Genomic DNA, 18892 nt, shown 5'->3' with positions numbered 1-18892 from the left:
GCCTCCCCGGTGGCGCAACGGTTGAGCGCTGGGTTGTGAAGCTGCCCGCAGCCTCTGCAGCGCCAGTTTGATCCCCGGCCACCAGGCAAGGGTCCCACATGGTGCGCAGACCTCTCCTGCCACCCGCTGCTCCCCTCAGCAGTGTACTTCGTCAATCTGCCTATTCTGTTCCCCACTCTGGCTCTGGTGAATTCTGTCACCCTCCCACGCTCTGACTGTACCCAGTGCTTGTATGAATAAATAAATAAATCTTTTAAAAAAAAAAGTTAAACCTGCATTCTTCATATTCCACCAATTCCACTCTTATCTATTTAACCAAAAGAAATGCAAGCACATGTCCACACAGACTTGTCTGAAAATATTTGTGGCAACTTTATTTAAAATAGCCAAAAAATAGAAATCACTCAATTGTCCATCAACTGACGAATGGATAAAATGGGGCATATCATCTGTAGAACTACCCAGCAATGAAAGGAACTGCTAGTTGACTTTCATTAAGTGACAGAAGTCAGTAAAACATGATTCCATTTCTATGACATTCTAGAAAAGGCAAAGAGTAGCAACAGAAAGCAGTTGGTGGTTTCCTGAGGCCAGGGTCAGAACAGTGATTGACTTCCAAGGAGCTCAAAGGAACTTTCTGGAGCAATAGAAGCATTCTAAAACTTGATGTGGTGGTGGTCGTATGTCCTATATGTTGATCCAAACCTGCCAAACTGTACACCTAAAACAGGGGCATTTAACTTGATATAAATTATTCTACAACAAAACTTAAAATATACGAGTCCTACTAAAATATACTAGTCCTACTAAAACTAGTCCTAAAAACTGGTGGGAATCTGCATTTGGGAAGTCTACCCTGTGTCTGCAGGACTGAAAAACATGGAGACATGCATGACTAGAAACTGTCCTTGTCTGCCATCTGGTGCCCAGCGTGGGCAAAGCGGGAATTTCCATCTTTTCCGACCCAACTTTAGGTTGGACTTAAAGGCAGTGGAGGAAAAGAAGGAGGATGTTCCCTCTGGAAATCTAGTGCCAGGTGGGATGAGTTAGACAGAGGGAGGGGCCTAGGGAGAGGCCTGGGTCTTTGAGAAGAGTGATGCGATCTCTTAGCAACGGAGACAAAATGCTTTGTGGAACAAGGAAACAGAGGGGAGACCATTTGGTACCTCTGCATGCTGAGATCAAATGTAAGAGAAAGTTACTTTGGGGGAAGAAAAGTTTAGGGAAGGGCCTCCCCGGTGGCGCAGCGGTTGAGCGCTGGGTTGCAAAACTGCGCACGGCCTCTGCGGCGCCGGTTTGATCCCCGGCTGCTCCCCGGCCACCGGAGGAGGGTCCCACATGGCGCGCAGACCTCTCCTGCCGCCCGCTGCTCCCCTCAGCAGTGTACTTCGGTCCTTCTGCCTGCTCTGCTCCCCGCTCTGGCTCTGGTGAATTCTCTCACCCTCCCGCGCTTCTGACTGTACCCAGTGCATGTATAAACAAAACAAACAAACCAGCAAACAAATAAATAAAGCATGCCTCTATTAAAAAAAAAAAATAAAGTTAAAAAAAAAAGAAAAGTTTAGGGAAAACAGTCTAGATAAGTAGGAAAAGGAATCATGTGATCTCCCAGTGAGTCAGGGAATTCTCAGCAGAGGAGGCAGTGGGGGGCTGGAGGGTGGCAAGAGGGCTTCCAAAAGGTAAGAGGTGACCTCTCTGGATGGAGAGGCCCTAGGGACTTAGGGGACAAGAGTCTCTTCTCCAAGGTATTCCTGGACTGTCTGTCCATCAATACTACTACTTTATTTATTTATTTATTTATTTATTTATTTATTTATTTATTTATACATACAAGCACTGGGTACAGTCAGAAGCGCGGGAGGGTGAGACAATTCACCAGAGCCAGAGTGGGGAGCAGAGCAGGCAGAGGGACCGAAGCACACTGCTGAGGAGTGTAGCGGGCGGCAGGAGAGGTCTGTGCGCCATGCGGGACCCTCCTCTGGTGGCCAGGGAGCAGCCAGGGATCGAACCGGCGCCACAGAGGCTGCGGGCAGCTTTGCAACCCAGCGCTCAACCGCTGCGCCACCAGGGAGGCCCTCCCTCAATACTACTTCCAGGAAACATCCAAAGATAAACATCCCAAGTCTTCATGCCTGTGCTACAGTCATGTGAAATGCAGGCCCTGCAGTGTCTGTAGAGTCACTGAAAATAAAGGCAAACTTCAGGAGGCAGATGACCAAGGAAACTTCCCACTTGAGACGAATGATACAGTCTCTCAGTGAGGTGAGGTCTTGTCCAAAGTCTCCTTGGTCACTTGCCTGGTTCTCTGGTCACTTCACAGCTGGCCCAGGCTCCAGGGCCTGTGGACAAATGTAGTCATGCTTCTTACAAAAAATGGGGCCAATCGCCACCGAGGAACAGAGGTGGGAGAGTGCATGTTTCATTGTCAATGATAGATGACATTTAATCTAGAGTGACAATAGCTGGGGACAGGGCCTTGCACATTCTCAGTGGTAGCCAACCCCAGTGGGTGAGGTGGTAACCTCGACGTTCCAGGGCTCCTCGTGTCCAGGTTTTCAGTTGTCCACTGACAGATATGAGAACATGTGGGTTTGAGAGCCAGGTGTAAACAACATTCCCCAAAGTACCCTCTTTCAAAGTGGGGGAGGCCTGGGGTCCTGGAGGAGAGAAGCTGGGGAGAAGGTGGAGATGAAGCCGGGGTGTTGGGGAAGGTGAACTTCATTGGCGTTTGTCCACCCACAGCTGCATGGGAGGGAGGGTTACTGAGTGTGTCTAACAAGAGAGGACCCGTGGCAGGCTTGGCGGTTCGGTCATGCAGTGCGTGGGTCATAAATGTTTGCTAACGGCTGGGTGAAATAATTGATAAGTGGCTGTGTTCATGAAGGGAAACTTAGGGCTCCTCGGTGGGTGTGTGGGGGCACATTGGGGAGAACCCTCCTCACCCCCTCGCCACCAGACACAGAAAACTACAGCTCTGTGTGCTTCTCCTTGGCACGCGTCAGCTCCTGGATCTTCTGGGGTAGGGTCTTTGTCCAGAACCGGAGCCTGTTGGCCTTCAGGGCCCGACTTGCTGTAGGCTGCAAGTTCAGCTGCATGTATTGCTGCTCCTGGTCATACACGGGCCAGTGCGGCAGATCCTCGCCATTGGGATCCCTGTAGACAAGGCCCAAGCAGGACTGTGAGGGTTGCTGTGAGCCCTGTGGAGCCCAAATCTGGGCACCCTGACTGGGATCAGGCAAGGCAGCCAAACCTGCCCAGTGGGCGTGGAGAATGAGAAACCAGCTCTCACTAGAGTGTCAACACTAGGGGGCAGGGTAGCCTGGTTGTTTTGTCCCTTCTGCTGAGAAGGAGACTGACTCCCCCCACCCCCGTATCCCCCCCACCCCCGTATCCCCCCCACCCCCCAGGTCACTAGGAGATGGACCCACCCTCTCTGTGGGTCCTGGAACTAGGGAAGGGACCCACTTGCAGTCGAAGACACATGTGTGCTAATAAGGCCATCACAGCCGGAGGGAAGTCCAGGTGGGAATGAGGTTCCCCGTGGGAGTTGAGGTGGGGTGTGATATCTCACCCAGTTCGAGCAAAGTTGGCCCAGTACTTCATCATCTTCCTGCTCAACAGCTCCTCCTCCTCAGTGATTTTAACTATAGAGAGCAGAGGACAAGAGTCCGGGTCAGGGCCCAGCCCAGGTCAGCACACAGCTCATCCCCTGCCACATTGACCATGGAGGTGGACTTTGCCCTGGCTCCTCCCTAGGCCTGGATTCTTCCTGTTCCTTCCGGCTCTGCACCCAGCTTAGGAGGCTCATCCCACACGCCAGGGGATCTGACACTGGGGTCTTTCCTGGCCTAAAACACCCTTTCTACCTTTTGACACTAGAAAGTTCCTTAAGGCACAGATACACCTTTGAAGTACTCCCTGCTGCGTCCATGCCAGGCGCCCTGGTTTGGAGGGGGAGCACTGGAGGCAGCACAGGTCCCAGTCTAAAAAGTCCTGGACGCTGATTCTAGCTCAGCATTTCTAGCTGGACACCTAGTCCAGTCCTCTCAGAGCCCCGGTTTCCTCATCTGCACATTAAAGGCAGTCACCCTCGCTCAGGGACTCGGCCACGGTGTCGCCCCACATCCGGGGAACAAGGAGCCTTCGAGAGACCCGCCTAGGAACTCACAGTCTTTGATCAAGGCAGAGCTTCTGAAGACAAAAGTGATTTCATCGGCATGGTCCGCCTTCACGTGGGGTGGCTTGATGTCCTTGAAGAAGCTGGGCCGGTGCTGGAACTCGTAGAAATACACAGGGGCGTGGGAACCTACAGGGGTGGGGTGGGCGGATCATGAGGGGGTGGCCTCTCACCCAGAGCTTTCTTGCCTCACCCATGGTGTCGGGATAGCTAGGTCCAAAGCAGACAGAATCTGACGGGGGTAAGAGAGCCCCGGGCTGAAGCAAGGGCAGTGGGAAGGGCCTGGGTTCAAATCACAGCCTTGGAACTTCCTAGCTCTTGGCCTCGGGCCATCCCTGAAGGTGACTGAGCCTGTGTCCTCCTCTGTGGAATGGGGAAAGTGTCTGCCTCTTAGACTGGCTGTGAGGATTTACCCAGGTGAGACATCAAGTACCTGGCTTCCAGGGTAAGGACTTGGACACCTACCAACAGGTGTATCGCCCAGAGGGGCTGGACACTGACAGGCGCCACCCAGCGTCTGCGGCCCGAGCTGCCCCTTTGCCAGTTGGCCCTCGTTATAGATATACTCACGCTGAAAATTGGCTACTTGGAGTGCAGGGATCACGAAGATGGAGTCCCCCATCATCTCATGGAACTGGGCTCGGAGGGTTTGGGGGTCTGTGCTGTCACCCATGTACTCCTCCAACAGCAGGTGACCAAACTCAGACGGCAAACTCTGCTCCGGGCGGGTCAGGGAGAGTCAGGTTAGGCAGGGAGGCAGGCAGCGGGTCACGGTTGGAGAGCTGGGTTCTGGGATGGGACAGGCAGTGGGGGGCAGGGACCAAGCATCCACAAACACACACACCCCAGTCTTTGCTCGGGAGGTGCTGCACGGACAGGGTCTCTCAGAGTTGGGTGTCCCCTGCCTTGGGAGGGGGTAGGGGCCCGGTCCAGTGGGCGGGTGCCTGGAGCCTCACCAGCGCTGCTGACGTTTCCTGCAGAATAGTCTTCATGGTCTCTCTGTCCATTTCCCTCTGGGTGTCAGAGATGTTCATGCTCTGCGGGTTGGGGGTGTCTCAAGTTGGGGCCTGGAGCTGCAAAGTGCCCCCCCCCACCCACACACATAGGATGGGCTCTCCCTCCATGGGTGTTTGGGGCTAGGACTCACCATGGGGATGAGCCAACCATACTCATCATTGTTGACGCCAATGATACTGGGGACAGGCTGAAAGTCGGCAAAGGTCAGCAGCTCCTGGGGGTGCCTGGGCAGGAAGGTCCCATCCACCACACCGGGGATGATCTTGAAGGGCTGAGGGGGCACATGAGATCAGTCCAAGACTCTTCTGGTGCCCTTTGTGCGCCTTCTGCCCCTTCCCGGCTCATCCCTGGGTACGTGCACCCTCCCCAGGACACCGAGGCGTGGAGATGGAGTAACTCACCCTGGGGGGTGTGAAGGGCAACCAGGCTTGCCTGAACCACACCTCTCGGCCCCCTCCCTCCATACCCGAGTCCATTCAGTCCCACCTCATTGATGGCCAGCATTTCCTCTTCACTCTTGCCCCGCAGGCAGTCTACCAGGCCCTTCGAGTCCACCTGGCCACAGCCAGACCGGTCAGTCACCATCTGTAAAGAGACCAGGCAGGGGCTGGCTCATTGTTTTTCCTGAGTCAAAGGGAAAAGGGTTTGCCCAAGACCACAGCTGGGTAGCAGGTGCACCCCAAATCTCAGTCTCATAAGTGGATTCCTGCAGTTTTGAGTGTTCCACCCTCCCTGATGATCAGAAGTCTCAGCCAGTGGTGTCACCCACCTGCCTGGATGGTGGAGACCCCCAGGGCAGCAGCTCTGCACATCACAGAACATGCTCGGCCTCTGCAGTGGTGGAGGCCTATGTGTTCTGACCCTGGAACCCCTCACCATCCCCGGACAGGTGGTAGTTTCCAAGATGCTCCTATGGCAGGGGAGTCTTGTTATCCCCACTTAACTGATAGAACAATAGAGTCTGAACTGAGAAGCAAGGGAGAAGCCGCAGGTCTGGGATTTCCCAGGTTGGGCACTCACTGTGGAGACCACGTCAGAGGAGCTGGCGATGAGGCCAGGCAGCAGGGCCACACCACTCTCCATGATGGCGCCGTGGAAGAGTCCTTGGGATATGGGGGACACGACGTGCGAGGACACACTTGTGCCGCCTGCGGACTCGCCAAATATGGTGACGCGGCCAGGGTTACCTCCGAAGTAGGCAATATTCTGCTGGACCCAGCGGAGCGCGGCCACTTGGTCTAGGTAGCCCCAGTTGCCAGTTGCGTGCTTGTCACCAGTGCTGAGAAGTGACAGGGAGGGAGATCACGAGACTGTTCTGGCTCCACTCAGCCCAGGTTGCCCAGCTCGGACCCCAGTCTCACCTGAAGAAGCCCAGCACACCCAGGCGGTACTGGATCACAACCACCACCACGTCCTCAAAGGCTGCCAATGCAGAGCCGTCGTAAATGGAGGCCATGCCCATCACCAGCGCCCCACCATGGATCCACACCATCACCTAGGGAAACCGAGGCAGAAATCACATGGTTCCCACCCAGCCCAAACACCCCTGGGGGGCTACCTGGACTAATCACCTTTTTGACTCTGTCTTCCTAACAACCTTGCAAAAGAGGGTGGTGCTTTTATAACCTAGGCCAAGGGTGGCGCAAGGCCTGTCAAGAAAACCAGGTGTCCCATCCTTGGAGGTCTGCCCCGTGGACCAAAGCCTCGCTCTGTTTCTCCCGGAATCCTCTCTGGGGTGGAAAGAAAAGGGGTGTCTCCCTGACATCCCATAGGCAAATGAATCAAGAGTAGCCTTCATTCTTATTGTTCCAACAGGTAATCCGCGGAGGGGTCTCTAGCCACCTCCAAGTGCAGCCCTCTGACACCTGAGCAGGTCTCCTGGGCTTGCATGACTTGGCTGGGTGTGTCCTGGGCCCCTGCAAGCCGCCAGGGTCCCGTGCTCAGGAGTCAGCTGCCCGCCCTCGGAAAGAAGCGCTGTTCACGAGAGGCTTGTCGACAGGCTCCACGCTGCGGCAAGGCCCAGGTTGATCTTGTCATTTCTCATCTGCTTACAGAGCAAATGTCCTCCCAACCCCTGCGGGCTGTGACCTGGCACTCACAGGCAGGTTGGAGCCCTCGTGGGCATGGGCAGGTGTATGGATGTTGAGGTACAGGCAGTCTTCAGACATGGTGGTGACAGGCAGAGTCAGATTCAGGATTTTCACAGCCATTCCATTCATTGCATCGGAGTTCTGCAGACATCTAGTAATCGGGGTGGGCGGTCACCATGGGGCCTCGCCGTGGCCAAGATCAGATCCTGGGCTCACTTGTTCCCAGTCCCCCTTAGTACCCCTGTCCCTGAGACCTGCTCATACTTGGTCCTTCCCTGAAGGCCCTCCCCACCAGGTTTCAGGCTTTGGGGAAGCTGGGGTGGAACCCAGTCTTCAGAGAGGTCTCAAGGCTGTGAGGACCTTCAATACCAATTTTCCTGGGACTGGGAAAACTTGACTTTTGGGGTTCTCGTAGAGAACCACTGGTTGCGCATGTTGCCATTCACCACCATACCTGTACCCAGGTGGGAGTTCATATACATAAGCTCCCTGAATGAATGTATGTTGATGCTGCATGAGAAGGGTGGTGGGAGCCCCTCATTCCAAATCCAGAAACTTTCAGAGAATCTCATCACCCCGCAGCCTCTAGTTGTAAGAACATACTCATGCCCTTGGCAGACGGCACCTGGTCCTGTCGGTTGGCACAGTAACCGTGGGGCAGGGGGATTCCCCCATCTCTCAGGGATCTGTAGAGTCAGGGGCGTTTACAAAATTCATGGAGCCAAACAGAACCTCTGGCAGGGACACCCTCCTCTGCTGGCGGAGAACGCTTGGCATAACTAGAAGCTGGGGAGACGTGGGTCTCTGCGCATCCCTTCAGGACGTGGATGGAGCTAATGCCCTTCGAGTGCCAAGCTCTGATCCTGGGGAATTTCACTTTGCCTGTGAGCCCCAATATGTTCACTGGGAAAATGCATGTGGGAATCCACCAACCTCAGAGGGAAAGCTGGGTGTGGCGGGATTAAATGAAATGACAACCTGGCCCAGGCCTCAAAGCACCCTCTTCCCCGGGGCTTGAAGTTCCCAGAACCCCCTGCTTACACGGCTGGGTAGGAGGTCCCATCCTTGACACCACTCCAAGACTCAGGGGGCTCGGGGGGTGCAAATCGCAACTGCCCTAGAGGTGGCTTGGCAAAAGGAATTCCCAGGAAGGTGTGGGCCCTCACATCGGTGCCCTCCACGTGGACGATGCTTCCCCGCACCTGCCCTGTGTGCGTGTTCCGGATGGGGCTGGAGGCGTCCTGGCCTGGGGACAAGAATGGATATCAGGGGTGGGTCCACCCAATCAGCTGCCCTCCCAGAGTCCTGATGTGGTTCCCTCTTTCCTCATCTTCAGTTCTGCTTCACAAATTTCCTGCCTGTCACTCTGCCCTCACCTCCCCCCATACCAGTGCCTTCACTGGGTCCAGCCCTGGGCTTTTCCACCACACAGAGGTTCCTTGGAGTTTGATACCAAGAGTCAAACAAATGGTCACGTGAGTCCAACAGGTGAGAGTGTCATTTCCACTGACCATGTGCCAGGTCACCAGACAGTGAGAGAAATGTGGTGACCAGAAAGGTCGCAAAGAAAGTCTCCTTCAAACAAAGAGTGATGTGATGAGAAGAACTACAAGAGAAATGTAAAAAGTGCTGCCTACCCTGCTGTGGGAGCCAGGGAGGAAGGAAGTGACTGAAAGTCATCGGAGAGAGATGATATTTTTAGTAAGGAATTTCAACAAAGGAATTAAGAATTGTCAACTATTTGGCAAAATACGAAATGGTCAAAGAACGTGTTCACACAGAAGAAGGAATACAAATACATGGATCTTCAGCAAGTGAAGGGGTATTCACCTCACTCATACTAACAAAAAGGCACACTGGGCCTCCCTGGTGGCCCAAGGGTTAAGTCGCAACACTATCACCATAAAGGCCCACCTCATGGACCTGAGTTTGAGGGAGCTGACCCACATATGGCGCAGCAGACCTCTCTTGTCTCACCCGCTGCTCCCCTCAGCAGTGTATCTCAATAGATCTGCCTGTTCTGCACCCCACTCTGTCTCTGGTGAATCCTCTCACCCCCAGCACCTCTGGCATGCACCCCAGTTCTATACAAAAATAAATAAGTAAAATCTTTAATGAAAGAAAAGAATTTCAAAGAAAAAGACACGCCAAAGGCTATGCTGACGACTTATTGTGTCACAGAAAGCAAGCCAGTCATCCATGGTGCATTTTCCATGGACGTCCCACAGAACCACGCAGGAAGTGGACTTGCCAAAACAAAGTGAAATCCAAAACCTGAATCTGATCTAGCCTTGAGAATATAAATACAAATTTACAGGCATTCAGGGGACTGAAAAAAGACACTACAGGAATGCCATGTGCAAAACCCAAACTCTAGGATCCCCTCTAGAATAAACTGTTTTTTTCAACACAACAAATAAACTAGTTATCCTCTTCACAAGGAAGATAAAAGAGAGGCAGAGGAATAATGCAAAACATCAAAAAGACAGATAATGACAAATGTTGGCGAGGATGCAGAAAAATCGGAGCCTTTATACATTGCTGGTGAGAAGATAAAATGGTGTGGGTGGTTTGGAAAATAATGTAGCAGTTCTTCTAGTTACCCTATGACCCAGCAGTTCCAATGGCAGGTATATCCCAAGAGAATTCAAAACATGTGTCCACACAAAAACTTGTACATGAATGTTCAATGTGGGTTCCTAGCAGCCAGGAAGTGGAAACAATCCAAATGTCCATCAACTGGCAAGTGGGTCAATAATGCATCCAGGGCCTCCCTAGTGGCACAAGAGGTTAAGATACAACCTATGAAGCTATCTGTAGCTGCTGCAGCAGGAGTTTGATCCCCAGCCAGGGAGCTGACCCACATGGCTCAGCAGACCTCTCCTGCCTCACCCGCTGCTCCCCTCAGCAGTGTACTTCAGTCAGTCTGCCTGTTCTGCTCCCCACTCTGTTTCCGGTGAAGTCTCTCACCGCCCCTCCCCCTCAGCATCTCTGGCCTATACCTCAGGTCTTGTATGCATAAATAAACAAATCTTTAAAAAAATAATGTGTCCTAGCTAAACATAAAATATATTAATCAGCTATGAAAAATTCTGACACATGCTGCAACATGGATGAACCGTGAAAAGATGCTTTGTGAAAGAAGCTTTTCTTTCTTGGAACGATTTCATTTATCGGAAGTGGCCGGAACTGGCATATCCAAAGACACAGAAAACAACCCATCTGCTCAGGCTGCGGTGAAGGGGGAATGATGAAGTAAACTCTTGACCATGTTAAAACCATTGACTTGTACACCTCAAGCGGGTGAATGGAATGCCGTGTGAATTACATCTCAAAGCTGTTATTAAAAAAAGAACCACATCGGCAGATATACACAATGGAATACTACTCAGCAATCAAAAAAGATAAACTCATGCCATTTGCAGCAACATGGATGGAGCTAGAAGGAATTATGCTCAGTGAAATAAGTCAGAAGGAAAAAGAAAAATATCAGATGGTTTGTTATAGGGCAGCCCCGATACAAAACAGGGGTGCCTGGCTGTGGGTCCTCACCCGCGCGCTTAAAAGGACTTATCAATGCTCTACTGCACGCGCATGCGAGAGGTTAATGAAAGGTTTATTCACAAGGGAAGGGGAAATGAGGAAATGTACAGCTCAGGGAGAAAAGTGGGAGACCAAGTTTTAAATGCGTCCTACCCGATCCACAGATCTGGAATCCCAAATGGCGCTCTGAGAGCTGGCCGCGAGCCAGGAGCCGTGAAACCAGGAGGCGAGCGACAGAGCGAGCCCCCCAAGGCCCACGTGTTTGGTTTTTATACCCAACCTGGCTGCTTAACTCCACCCTCAGGTCCCCACCACCTTCCCTTGGGTGGTGACAGGATTTGTCTTTCCCAATGTCCTGATGGCTTTGGTCTGCAGTGGGGGTGGCGTCCACAAAGCCTGCATGGGATTAGCTCAGGACATCCTTTCCCCCTAACAGTTTCACTTATAGGAGGAATATAGGCAACCAAATAAGACATGGGGGGGGGGGAATGATGAGAATGTAAAACACAACACAACAAAACAAAAACAGACCATTATAAACCAGAGACATCCTGCAGGGGAGGAGGAGGGAGAGGGATTGGGGGGAGAGAGGGAGGAGCACAGGGGACTGTAGTGATGGTGCCTGGGTGCATAGGGGAAGGAAATTCTATGAGGACTACACCTGGGGGTGGGGGGGAGCAAATATTGTTTAAAAATGAGCAATGAGGGCCTCCGTGGTGGCGCAGCGGTTGAGCGCTGGGTTGCGAAGCTGCCCGCAGCCTCTGCAATGCTGGTTCGATCCCCGGCTGCTCCCCGGCCACCAGAGGAGGGTCCCACATGGCGCGCAGACCTCTCCTGCCGCCCTCTGCTCCCCTCAGCAGTGTACTTCATCACTCTGCCTGTTCTGTTCTCCCCTCTGGCTCTGGTGAATTCTCTCACCCTTCCGCGCTTCTGACTGTACCCAGTGCTTGTATAAATAAATAAATAAATCTTTAAAAAAAAAAAGGAGCAATAATGTAAAATATATATAAATATCCATAAATAAATAAGAACCATATAGACCAAATTTCAAAGTATGGACCTTATTTGAATCCTGATTTCAAAGAAAAACCCTATAAATGTCATTTATGAGATAATAGGAGATAAGAACATTTGACCGAATAGTTGATTATAATACAAAAGTGTGCTGCTGTTGTCTTCCTTTTCTTCAGTAGAACATGCTGAAAAATATACAGATGATATGATGTTTGGGATTTGTTTCAAATAATGGTGCAAGGGAGAAAAGTCTAGATAAAAGTAGGTTGCCCTATTAGATTGGATAATTGTTGACAGCTGATGATGGACATATTGGGTTTATTAAATTATCCTCCATCAAACTGGGAGCCTTTGGGCACTGTGTGGCCTCAGGCAGCTCTGACCTCTGTGCCTTGGGCTACAGGGAGGTATTCAGTCAGGCTATCGCCACTGGCTCCGACTCCCTGACAGCTTCCCTCCTGCAGACTCAGGTTCTGCGCTTGCAGAATTTGGCAGGTCTGAGCCTGGTTCCATAACAAAAAGTAAAACAAAACAAAAACCCACAAAACAAAATTACCCACACAGCCTCAGGGAAAGTCTGTACACCTATCTGACCGACAAGGACCAACATGCTGGAGGCCACCCGGTGTGGGGAGGCCAGAGTCAGCCTCTATTCACGGGCTTCTCCATGGGTAGAGAGCAATCAAGCAAGGCTTTCCCAAGGGCCCAGCCTTCTCTCCAGCACCGTGCTGTCCACATGCAGTTCCTTGCAGGACGTGACGGCTGTCCATGTAATTTGCCAGGGTCACTGGTCTCCGATGCCTCATGTTTGCAATAGCAAAAGAGAAAAGCCTCTGAAATGTCCTGGAGCAGAAGCATTTGCGTTAAGGAAGCTTTCTCCTTGAAGAGGATCCCTTCCATCAAACGGCATGAAGAAGCTCTACCATGTAAGGTGTGGGGAGTCACCCCCGTGTCAGGCAGCGGAAAAGCTGAGTATTAGAAGTGGGGGGCTGGGTGGAGTTTGTGACCATTGAGATGAAAGTGAAGGATGTGGGCAAATGTCATTCTTGGGTAAATTCCTGGGCAATGTGCAGAAGGCCCCGGGCCATTGCTGGTTCCTGTGGAGAAGCCAGGACTGGGTGGGGCAGGAAAGGGTCAGGCCTATCACCTGCGCCCTCTTGTACACAGATGAACACTGGGTCCAATCCAAAATCCTAACTTTTTTTTTTAAAGATTTATTTATTTATGCATACAAGAACTGGGGTACAGGCCAGAGGTGCCAGGGGTGAGAGGATTCACCAGAGACAGGGGAGAGCAGAGCAGGCAGACTGATGAAGTACACTGCTGAGGGGAGCAGCAGGGAGACAGGAGAGGTCTGCTGCGCCATGTGGGTAGCTCCCTGGCAGGGGATCAAACTCGTGCTGCAGTGTCTGGCAATAGTTTGATAGCCCTATCTTTAGCCCCTGCACCACCAGGGAGGCCCCCAAATTCTAACATTTTGAAAGGGAAGGATCATTGAGATCTAGCAGATGGTCATGCTGGAGGGTCCTGAGAACCAAAGTCTGGTCGGTGGTGGGTTAGGTGGAAACACTGTGGGATGGGCCATGGGGGAGGAACAAGCATGGACGTCTCCTGGCCAGTTTGACTGAGAAAGGAGAGGACAGCAGGTCACACAAGGAAGGCCTCTGTGAGGGAGATTATACCCTGGGAGAGGGATCATAGGTGCTGTGGGCACCCTGGGCAGGCACCGTGCCTATACAGCTTCTGTTACTGAAAGGGCCAGGAAGACCAACCCAGAGTTGGCACAAATCAGGTTCACCTTTGCCCTGGAAGCCAAGACCTGCCCTTGCCTGGGGCGGGTGCACAGGTGAGAAGGACACGCAGCGTCTCCATAGGCTTTAGGATGTGGTAGTTGGGGGAAGTCACGTCTAGTAACCTTGCCTAGGGCTCCTTTGAAGAGAGACTCCAAGGGTGCCAGGGTGCCCTCCCCCCTCGCCCAGGGCACAATAATCAGAGCCAAAGGGCAAAGATATTCTTACCCACCAGCAATGTCACCTACACCACACACATGGCTGGTTCCTGGCTCCTCCATAGGAACCAGCCAGGGCCCTGGGGCCTTCTGCACACTGCCGAGGAAGGGCGCTAAGAAAAAGCTACACTGGCCCCAAGTGGAGTCGCTTGTGCTAAGCCCATGTGTGTTAATACCTAACAGTGAATGGAAATGCAGTTTCAGCCTCTCCCAGATACATATTAACCAGTCTGTCCAGATTTCCCCATCGAGTCCTCTGCCCTCCACCGCACCTCCCTCCGGGGAAGGTGACCTGGCCTCAACCAGCCCATCCTCTTTCCCCTCGTCCCTTCCAGTCTATAAACTCCTTCCATTCTGTACAGCTCTGCGGCGCCTCTCTGCCTGCTGAGGGAGTGCTGCTTCATCACTAATCACTGGATAAACCTGCTTCGATCTTTCCACTTAATCCGATGAATTTTTCTAAGCAGGATAAATGTCGCCAAGTCCCTCCACCTGAACGCTCCTCGGGGTCCCTCCTGGCGCGCACCCCTCAGTGTTCGGCGGCTTCAGCACAGCCCCAGCCCTGGCGCTCCCGCCCCCAGCGGTGGCCAAGGCCCGCGCCCGGCTCTGTGGCCCTTGCTCCCCCGGCTCCCACCTCCCTGCCGCCTGCGCTCCCACAGCCTCAGGTTCCCCTTGTGCAGACTTTGGCAAGTCCCACCCTCCTCTCGGCCGCCCCCTTCACCCCAGGGTGCCCCCACTCCCACCGCAGCCTCACCCTGGCCCTGGGCGAGGAGAAGCAGCAGCCCACAGGCCGCGACACACAGGCGCGCGTGGAGTCTGTCCGGCCGCATGGTGGGCTGCACGGCCGTCCCTGCACCCCCGCCGGGCTGAGGCTCGTCCCCGAGAGGCCCCCGGGACTGCGCAGCTTCTCAGGGAGCGCCGCGCTCGGGGCCGGAGTTTGAACTGGGCAGGGAGTAAGCGGGGAGGGCGGGGTTGGCCCGGGGAAGGTGAGTTCTGTCAGGACAGCAGAACCACACACAGGGCACCGCCGGGCGGGCCCTGGCGGGGAGGCGCCGCTGTCCTGGCCCCTCCGAAGGCGCCGCGGGGCCTGGCAGCCCTCCGGGCAGTGAGAACCCCCTCCCCAGATCTGGACCCACTGCGGCCACTGCACAGCCGCGGGCCCCGAAGAGCGTGTCAGGGGGTCCAAAGGGGGAGACATGAACTGTGGTTGGGGCGCCCTGGAGAACTTCCTTGGCCAGCACCGTGAGGTTCCCACTGAGAGTGAAATGGGAACAAACTGCGTTAAAGCTGCAGGAAACGGGGTCCTCCCTGGTGGCACAGGGGGTTAAGCGCCGCACTGTGAAGCTGTCCGCAGTCTCTGCAGCACGAGTTCGATCCCCAGGCAGGGAGCTACCCACACGGCGCGGCAGACCTCTCCTGTCTCCCCGCTGCTCCCCTCAGCAGTGTGTTTCAGTCAGTCTGCCTGTTCTGTTCCCCGCTCTGTCTCTGGTGAATCCTCTCCCCCTCCCCCCGCATCTGTGGCCTGCACCCTAGCTCTTGTATGCATAAATAAATAAATCTTTACAATTTTTTTTTTTAAAAAGCTAAAAAAAAAAAAAAGCTGCGGGGAACGGCAGGATGACCGTCCTTTATCCTAAAATCTCCGCCTTGCGTCCAGGGCCGTCTCCCGGGCCGCCTTTCAGACCCTCCATCCCCTGACAGGCCCTCGCCGAGCGTCTCCACGACCCCCCGCCCCGGCCCGGCCCTCCTGAGGCGCAGACGCGGCGCGGGCACTTGTTTAAGGCCACTCGGCGCCCCGTCCGCGACTTTGCCTCTCTCGCTCCCCGTCAAGATCGAGTTCAAGATCTTTTACCCACGTACAGGCAATTAAAAAGAGCCTGCAGGGCCTCCCCGGGGGCGCAGCGGTTGAGCGCCGCGCTGCGAAGCTGTCCGCGGCCTCTGCAGCGCGGGTTCGATCCCCCGGCCGGCGAGGGTCCCACATGGCGCGGCAGACCTCTCCTGTCTCTCCCGCCCACTGCTCCCCTCAGCAGTGTATTTCAGTGTAAAATCAATCAATCAATCAATCAATCTTAAAAAAAAAAAAAAAAGAGCCCGCACGTCGGCGCGCTGGGGCCGGGCAGGGCGCGGAGGGGAAGGCGGGCGCGTCCCGGAGCCCCAGACGCCGCGGACCGCTCGGCCTCAGGCCACTTCATCGCTGGCCCCCGCCGCCTGCACCCGACCCAGCTCGGCCGGGATCCGCCGTCGCGCCTTCGCGGCAGCGGCCGGCGTTTCCCAGGCGCGGGGCGGACACGCGCAGCCCGCCCGGCGCCCCAGCCCCGCGGGAAGACGGCGAAGCGAGGCGGCGTGTCCCTCGCGCGCCGCCGTCGCCCCGCCCCGCCCCCCGCGGAAGTGCCCGGTGGGGGCGGAAGTGCGCGCTGACCGCGGGCGCCGGGGCTGCGCCATGGTGGGCGGCGGCGGGGTGGGGGGCGGCCCCTTGGAGAACGCCAACCCCCTCATCTACGCGCGCTCTGGGGAGCGGCCGGTGACCGCGGGCGAGGAGGACGAGCAGGTCCCCGACAGCATCGACGCGCGCGAGATCTTCGATATCCGCCGCTGCCGGGCGCGGGCGAGGGGCGCGGCCGCTGGGAGGGGGTGCGGGCCGGCCGGCGGGGAGCCGCGGGAGGCTGGGCGGCCCGGCCGCAGGGTTCCGAGCGGGCTGAGGCGCAGAGTCTGTTCCTTCACTTGCCACATTTGATTCGCTCCATCAATGACCCGGAGCACCCGCTGACACTCGAAGAATTGAACGTCGTCGAGCAAGTCCGCGTTCAGGTGAGTCGGTCCCAGCACCTGATAGGGGAGACTTGGTTGAAAGAGTCAGGAAGGCCCAGCTGTGCCCCTAGGGACGGATGTTCTCTCAGCTCGTGAGCTCCTCGGGAGTCTTTGAAAGGGGGGGATTATTGTGCCCTTTTTATGGATGCGCACAGGGAGGGGTGTAGGGGTTAGATGACTTGCCTGAAGTAACTAAGAAAAGAGTCTCTGGGATGGAAAGGCCATGACTCCCCCACTCCCTCCATCAGGTGAGTGACCCGGAGAGCACGGTGGCCGTGGCCTTCACACCCACCATCCCGCACTGCAGCATGGCCACCCTTATTGGCCTGTCCATCAAAGTGAAGCTTCTGCGATCCCTTCCCCAACGTTTCAAGGTGCGTTCGTTTTTTATTTGTTGTTTCTGTTTTTTCAGGATAAGTTAGAACTGAGCCCCAGGGGTGGGGCAGGTGGGAACATGGCGAGGAGGACATGGAGAGCATGAACACAGAAATTAGAGCCTGGAAGGATCCAAGCAAGCAGAGATGAATCTGGAAGGAAGCTTTCCAGCTGGACAGAACAAGAATAAAGACCTGAGTTGGAAAGTGCAGAAAAGTTATGAGGAGTGTGATGCATGTAGGGTCTGTAGATGGGTTGGGAGCAGAGATAGGCCACAGGCAGGCCTTTAGGTAGAGACTGACTGCCTCCGGGTGGGTTTGAGGTGTCACAGAAGGGCCAGAGTCCAGAGGCATAATTAGGAAGAAGGAGGTGGTGGGTAGGGGAGAGGGGAGAAAGGAGATAGACAGTTGGGTGAGTCCTCAGATCCCGCCTGTCTCCCTCCCAGATGGATGTTCACATTACGCCAGGGACCCATGCTTCGGAACACGCAGGTAAGCGTGGGCTGGTGTTGAGGCATTGATCCTGGAGCTTCCCCCTCAGCATGGTGGTCAGTAAGGCAAGGTGGAAGGTGCTGGGTGGGTGACGACTCCTCATTGAGGTGACAGCCTTGGCCTGACTCAAGTTTGCTTTGCTTACTGTGTTCCCCACTCCTGCTCTCTCCCTCTGCTAAATACACAAGACCAGGGTGTGTCTGCCGGTGTATCAATAGTACAGAAGGCAGACATGAGCAGCCAGGGGGTGGGGGTGGGGGGTTGGGGAGGGAATGGGAACCCAAGAAAGTGGGATAGTTGTGGGCTCAGGTGGTTGGGGTAGCCTGATTGAGGCTTGAGAAGGAGGTGCCAAGAGGGCCTTATTGGTGGAGGGATGTGTGTGTGTGTGTACGCAGGTGTGTATATGCAAAGGCTCAGTGGTGGGGCTCAGCAGATTGGCTGAAGCCTGGCTTTGATTCTCCTTCCCCATTCCTTCCTTCCTTCCCAACCAGTGAACAAGCAGCTTGCGGATAAGGAGCGGGTCGCTGCTGCCCTGGAGAACACCCACCTGCTGGAGGTGGTGAACCAGTGCCTGTCATCCCGTTCCTGAGCGAGGCTGTTAGCCCCCAGCCCCACCCAGGGAGGAGTGAGCAGAGGGCTCTGGGCCTTGTTTTCTTGCACCACTGACAATAAGAAACTAACATTTTTGCATTTTGTAATAAACCCTTAATTTATGTAATTTCCTAGTGTTCCTTAGAGTATTTCCTCTTGGCGGGGTCACTTGGAATTTCGGGGCAGTGATGGCAGTTAGTACCTCTACAGGCTGGGTTGATGAGTGTAGTTCACTTTTTTTTTTTTTTTTTTTAAAGATTTATTTATTTATTTATACAAGCACTGGCTATAGTCAGAAATGCGGGAGGGTAAGAGAATTCACCAGAGCCAGAGCGGGGAACAGAACAGGCAGACTGACGACATACACTGCTGAGGGGAGCAGTGGGCACAGCAGGAGAGGTCTGTCGCGCCATGTGGGACCCTCAACCGTGGCCGGGGATAGAACCGGCACTGCAGAGGCTGCTGGCAGCTTCACAGCCCAGTGCTCAACCACTGCGCCACCAGGGGAGGCCCGAGTGTAGTTCACTTTTTAAGTTTTTTCCAGTTAGTCTGATTTTGAAAAGTTGCAGTATACCAAAACCTTAAAAAAATACACTAGTAGGGCCTCCCCTGGTGGCGCAGGTGGTTGAGCGCAGCGCTGTGAAGCTTTCCCCAGCCTCTGCAGTGCTGGTTTGATCCCAGCTGGCCGGCAAGGGTCCCTCATGGCGCAGCAGACCTCTCCTGTCTCGCCTGCTGCCCCCCTCAGCAGTGTATTTCAGTCAGTCTGCCTGTTCTGTTC

At 54.5% G+C, this 18892-nt stretch overlaps 2 protein-coding genes across 2 annotated transcripts; one reads left to right on the top strand and one right to left on the bottom strand.

Moving 5' to 3' along the window:
• Window positions 1-2966: 2966 nt before the first annotated feature.
• On the bottom strand, window positions 2967-14679 carry LOC311186474 (cocaine esterase-like; the record flags this gene model as incomplete). The annotated part of the gene is made up of 12 exons (XM_084257503.1): window positions 2967-3153; window positions 3572-3644; window positions 4169-4306; window positions 4748-4892; window positions 5134-5214; window positions 5325-5465; window positions 5681-5779; window positions 6215-6473; window positions 6556-6689; window positions 7294-7435; window positions 8326-8530; window positions 14604-14679. 12 exons carry the CDS (start codon window positions 14677-14679, stop codon window positions 2967-2969), a joined length of 1680 nt encoding a protein of 559 aa, XP_084113629.1.
• A 765-nt stretch (window positions 14680-15444) lies between these two features.
• Window positions 15445-18543, top strand: CIAO2B (cytosolic iron-sulfur assembly component 2B). The gene is made up of 5 exons (XM_084257502.1): window positions 15445-16433; window positions 16580-16657; window positions 16906-17031; window positions 17478-17523; window positions 18015-18543. The coding sequence occupies exons 1-5, from the start codon at window positions 16290-16292 to the stop codon at window positions 18110-18112; spliced, it is 492 nt and encodes a 163-aa protein (XP_084113628.1). The 5' UTR covers window positions 15445-16289; the 3' UTR covers window positions 18113-18543.
• The last annotated feature ends 349 nt before the right edge of the window (window positions 18544-18892 follow it).

This window comes from Talpa europaea (genome assembly GCF_964194135.1).
Source record: "Talpa europaea genome assembly, chromosome: 16".
In the NCBI taxonomy this organism is placed as follows: Eukaryota; Metazoa; Chordata; class Mammalia; order Eulipotyphla; family Talpidae; genus Talpa; species Talpa europaea.
Note: the sequence above shows the minus strand (reverse complement) of the source record. Positions and strands in the feature narration are given on the sequence as shown.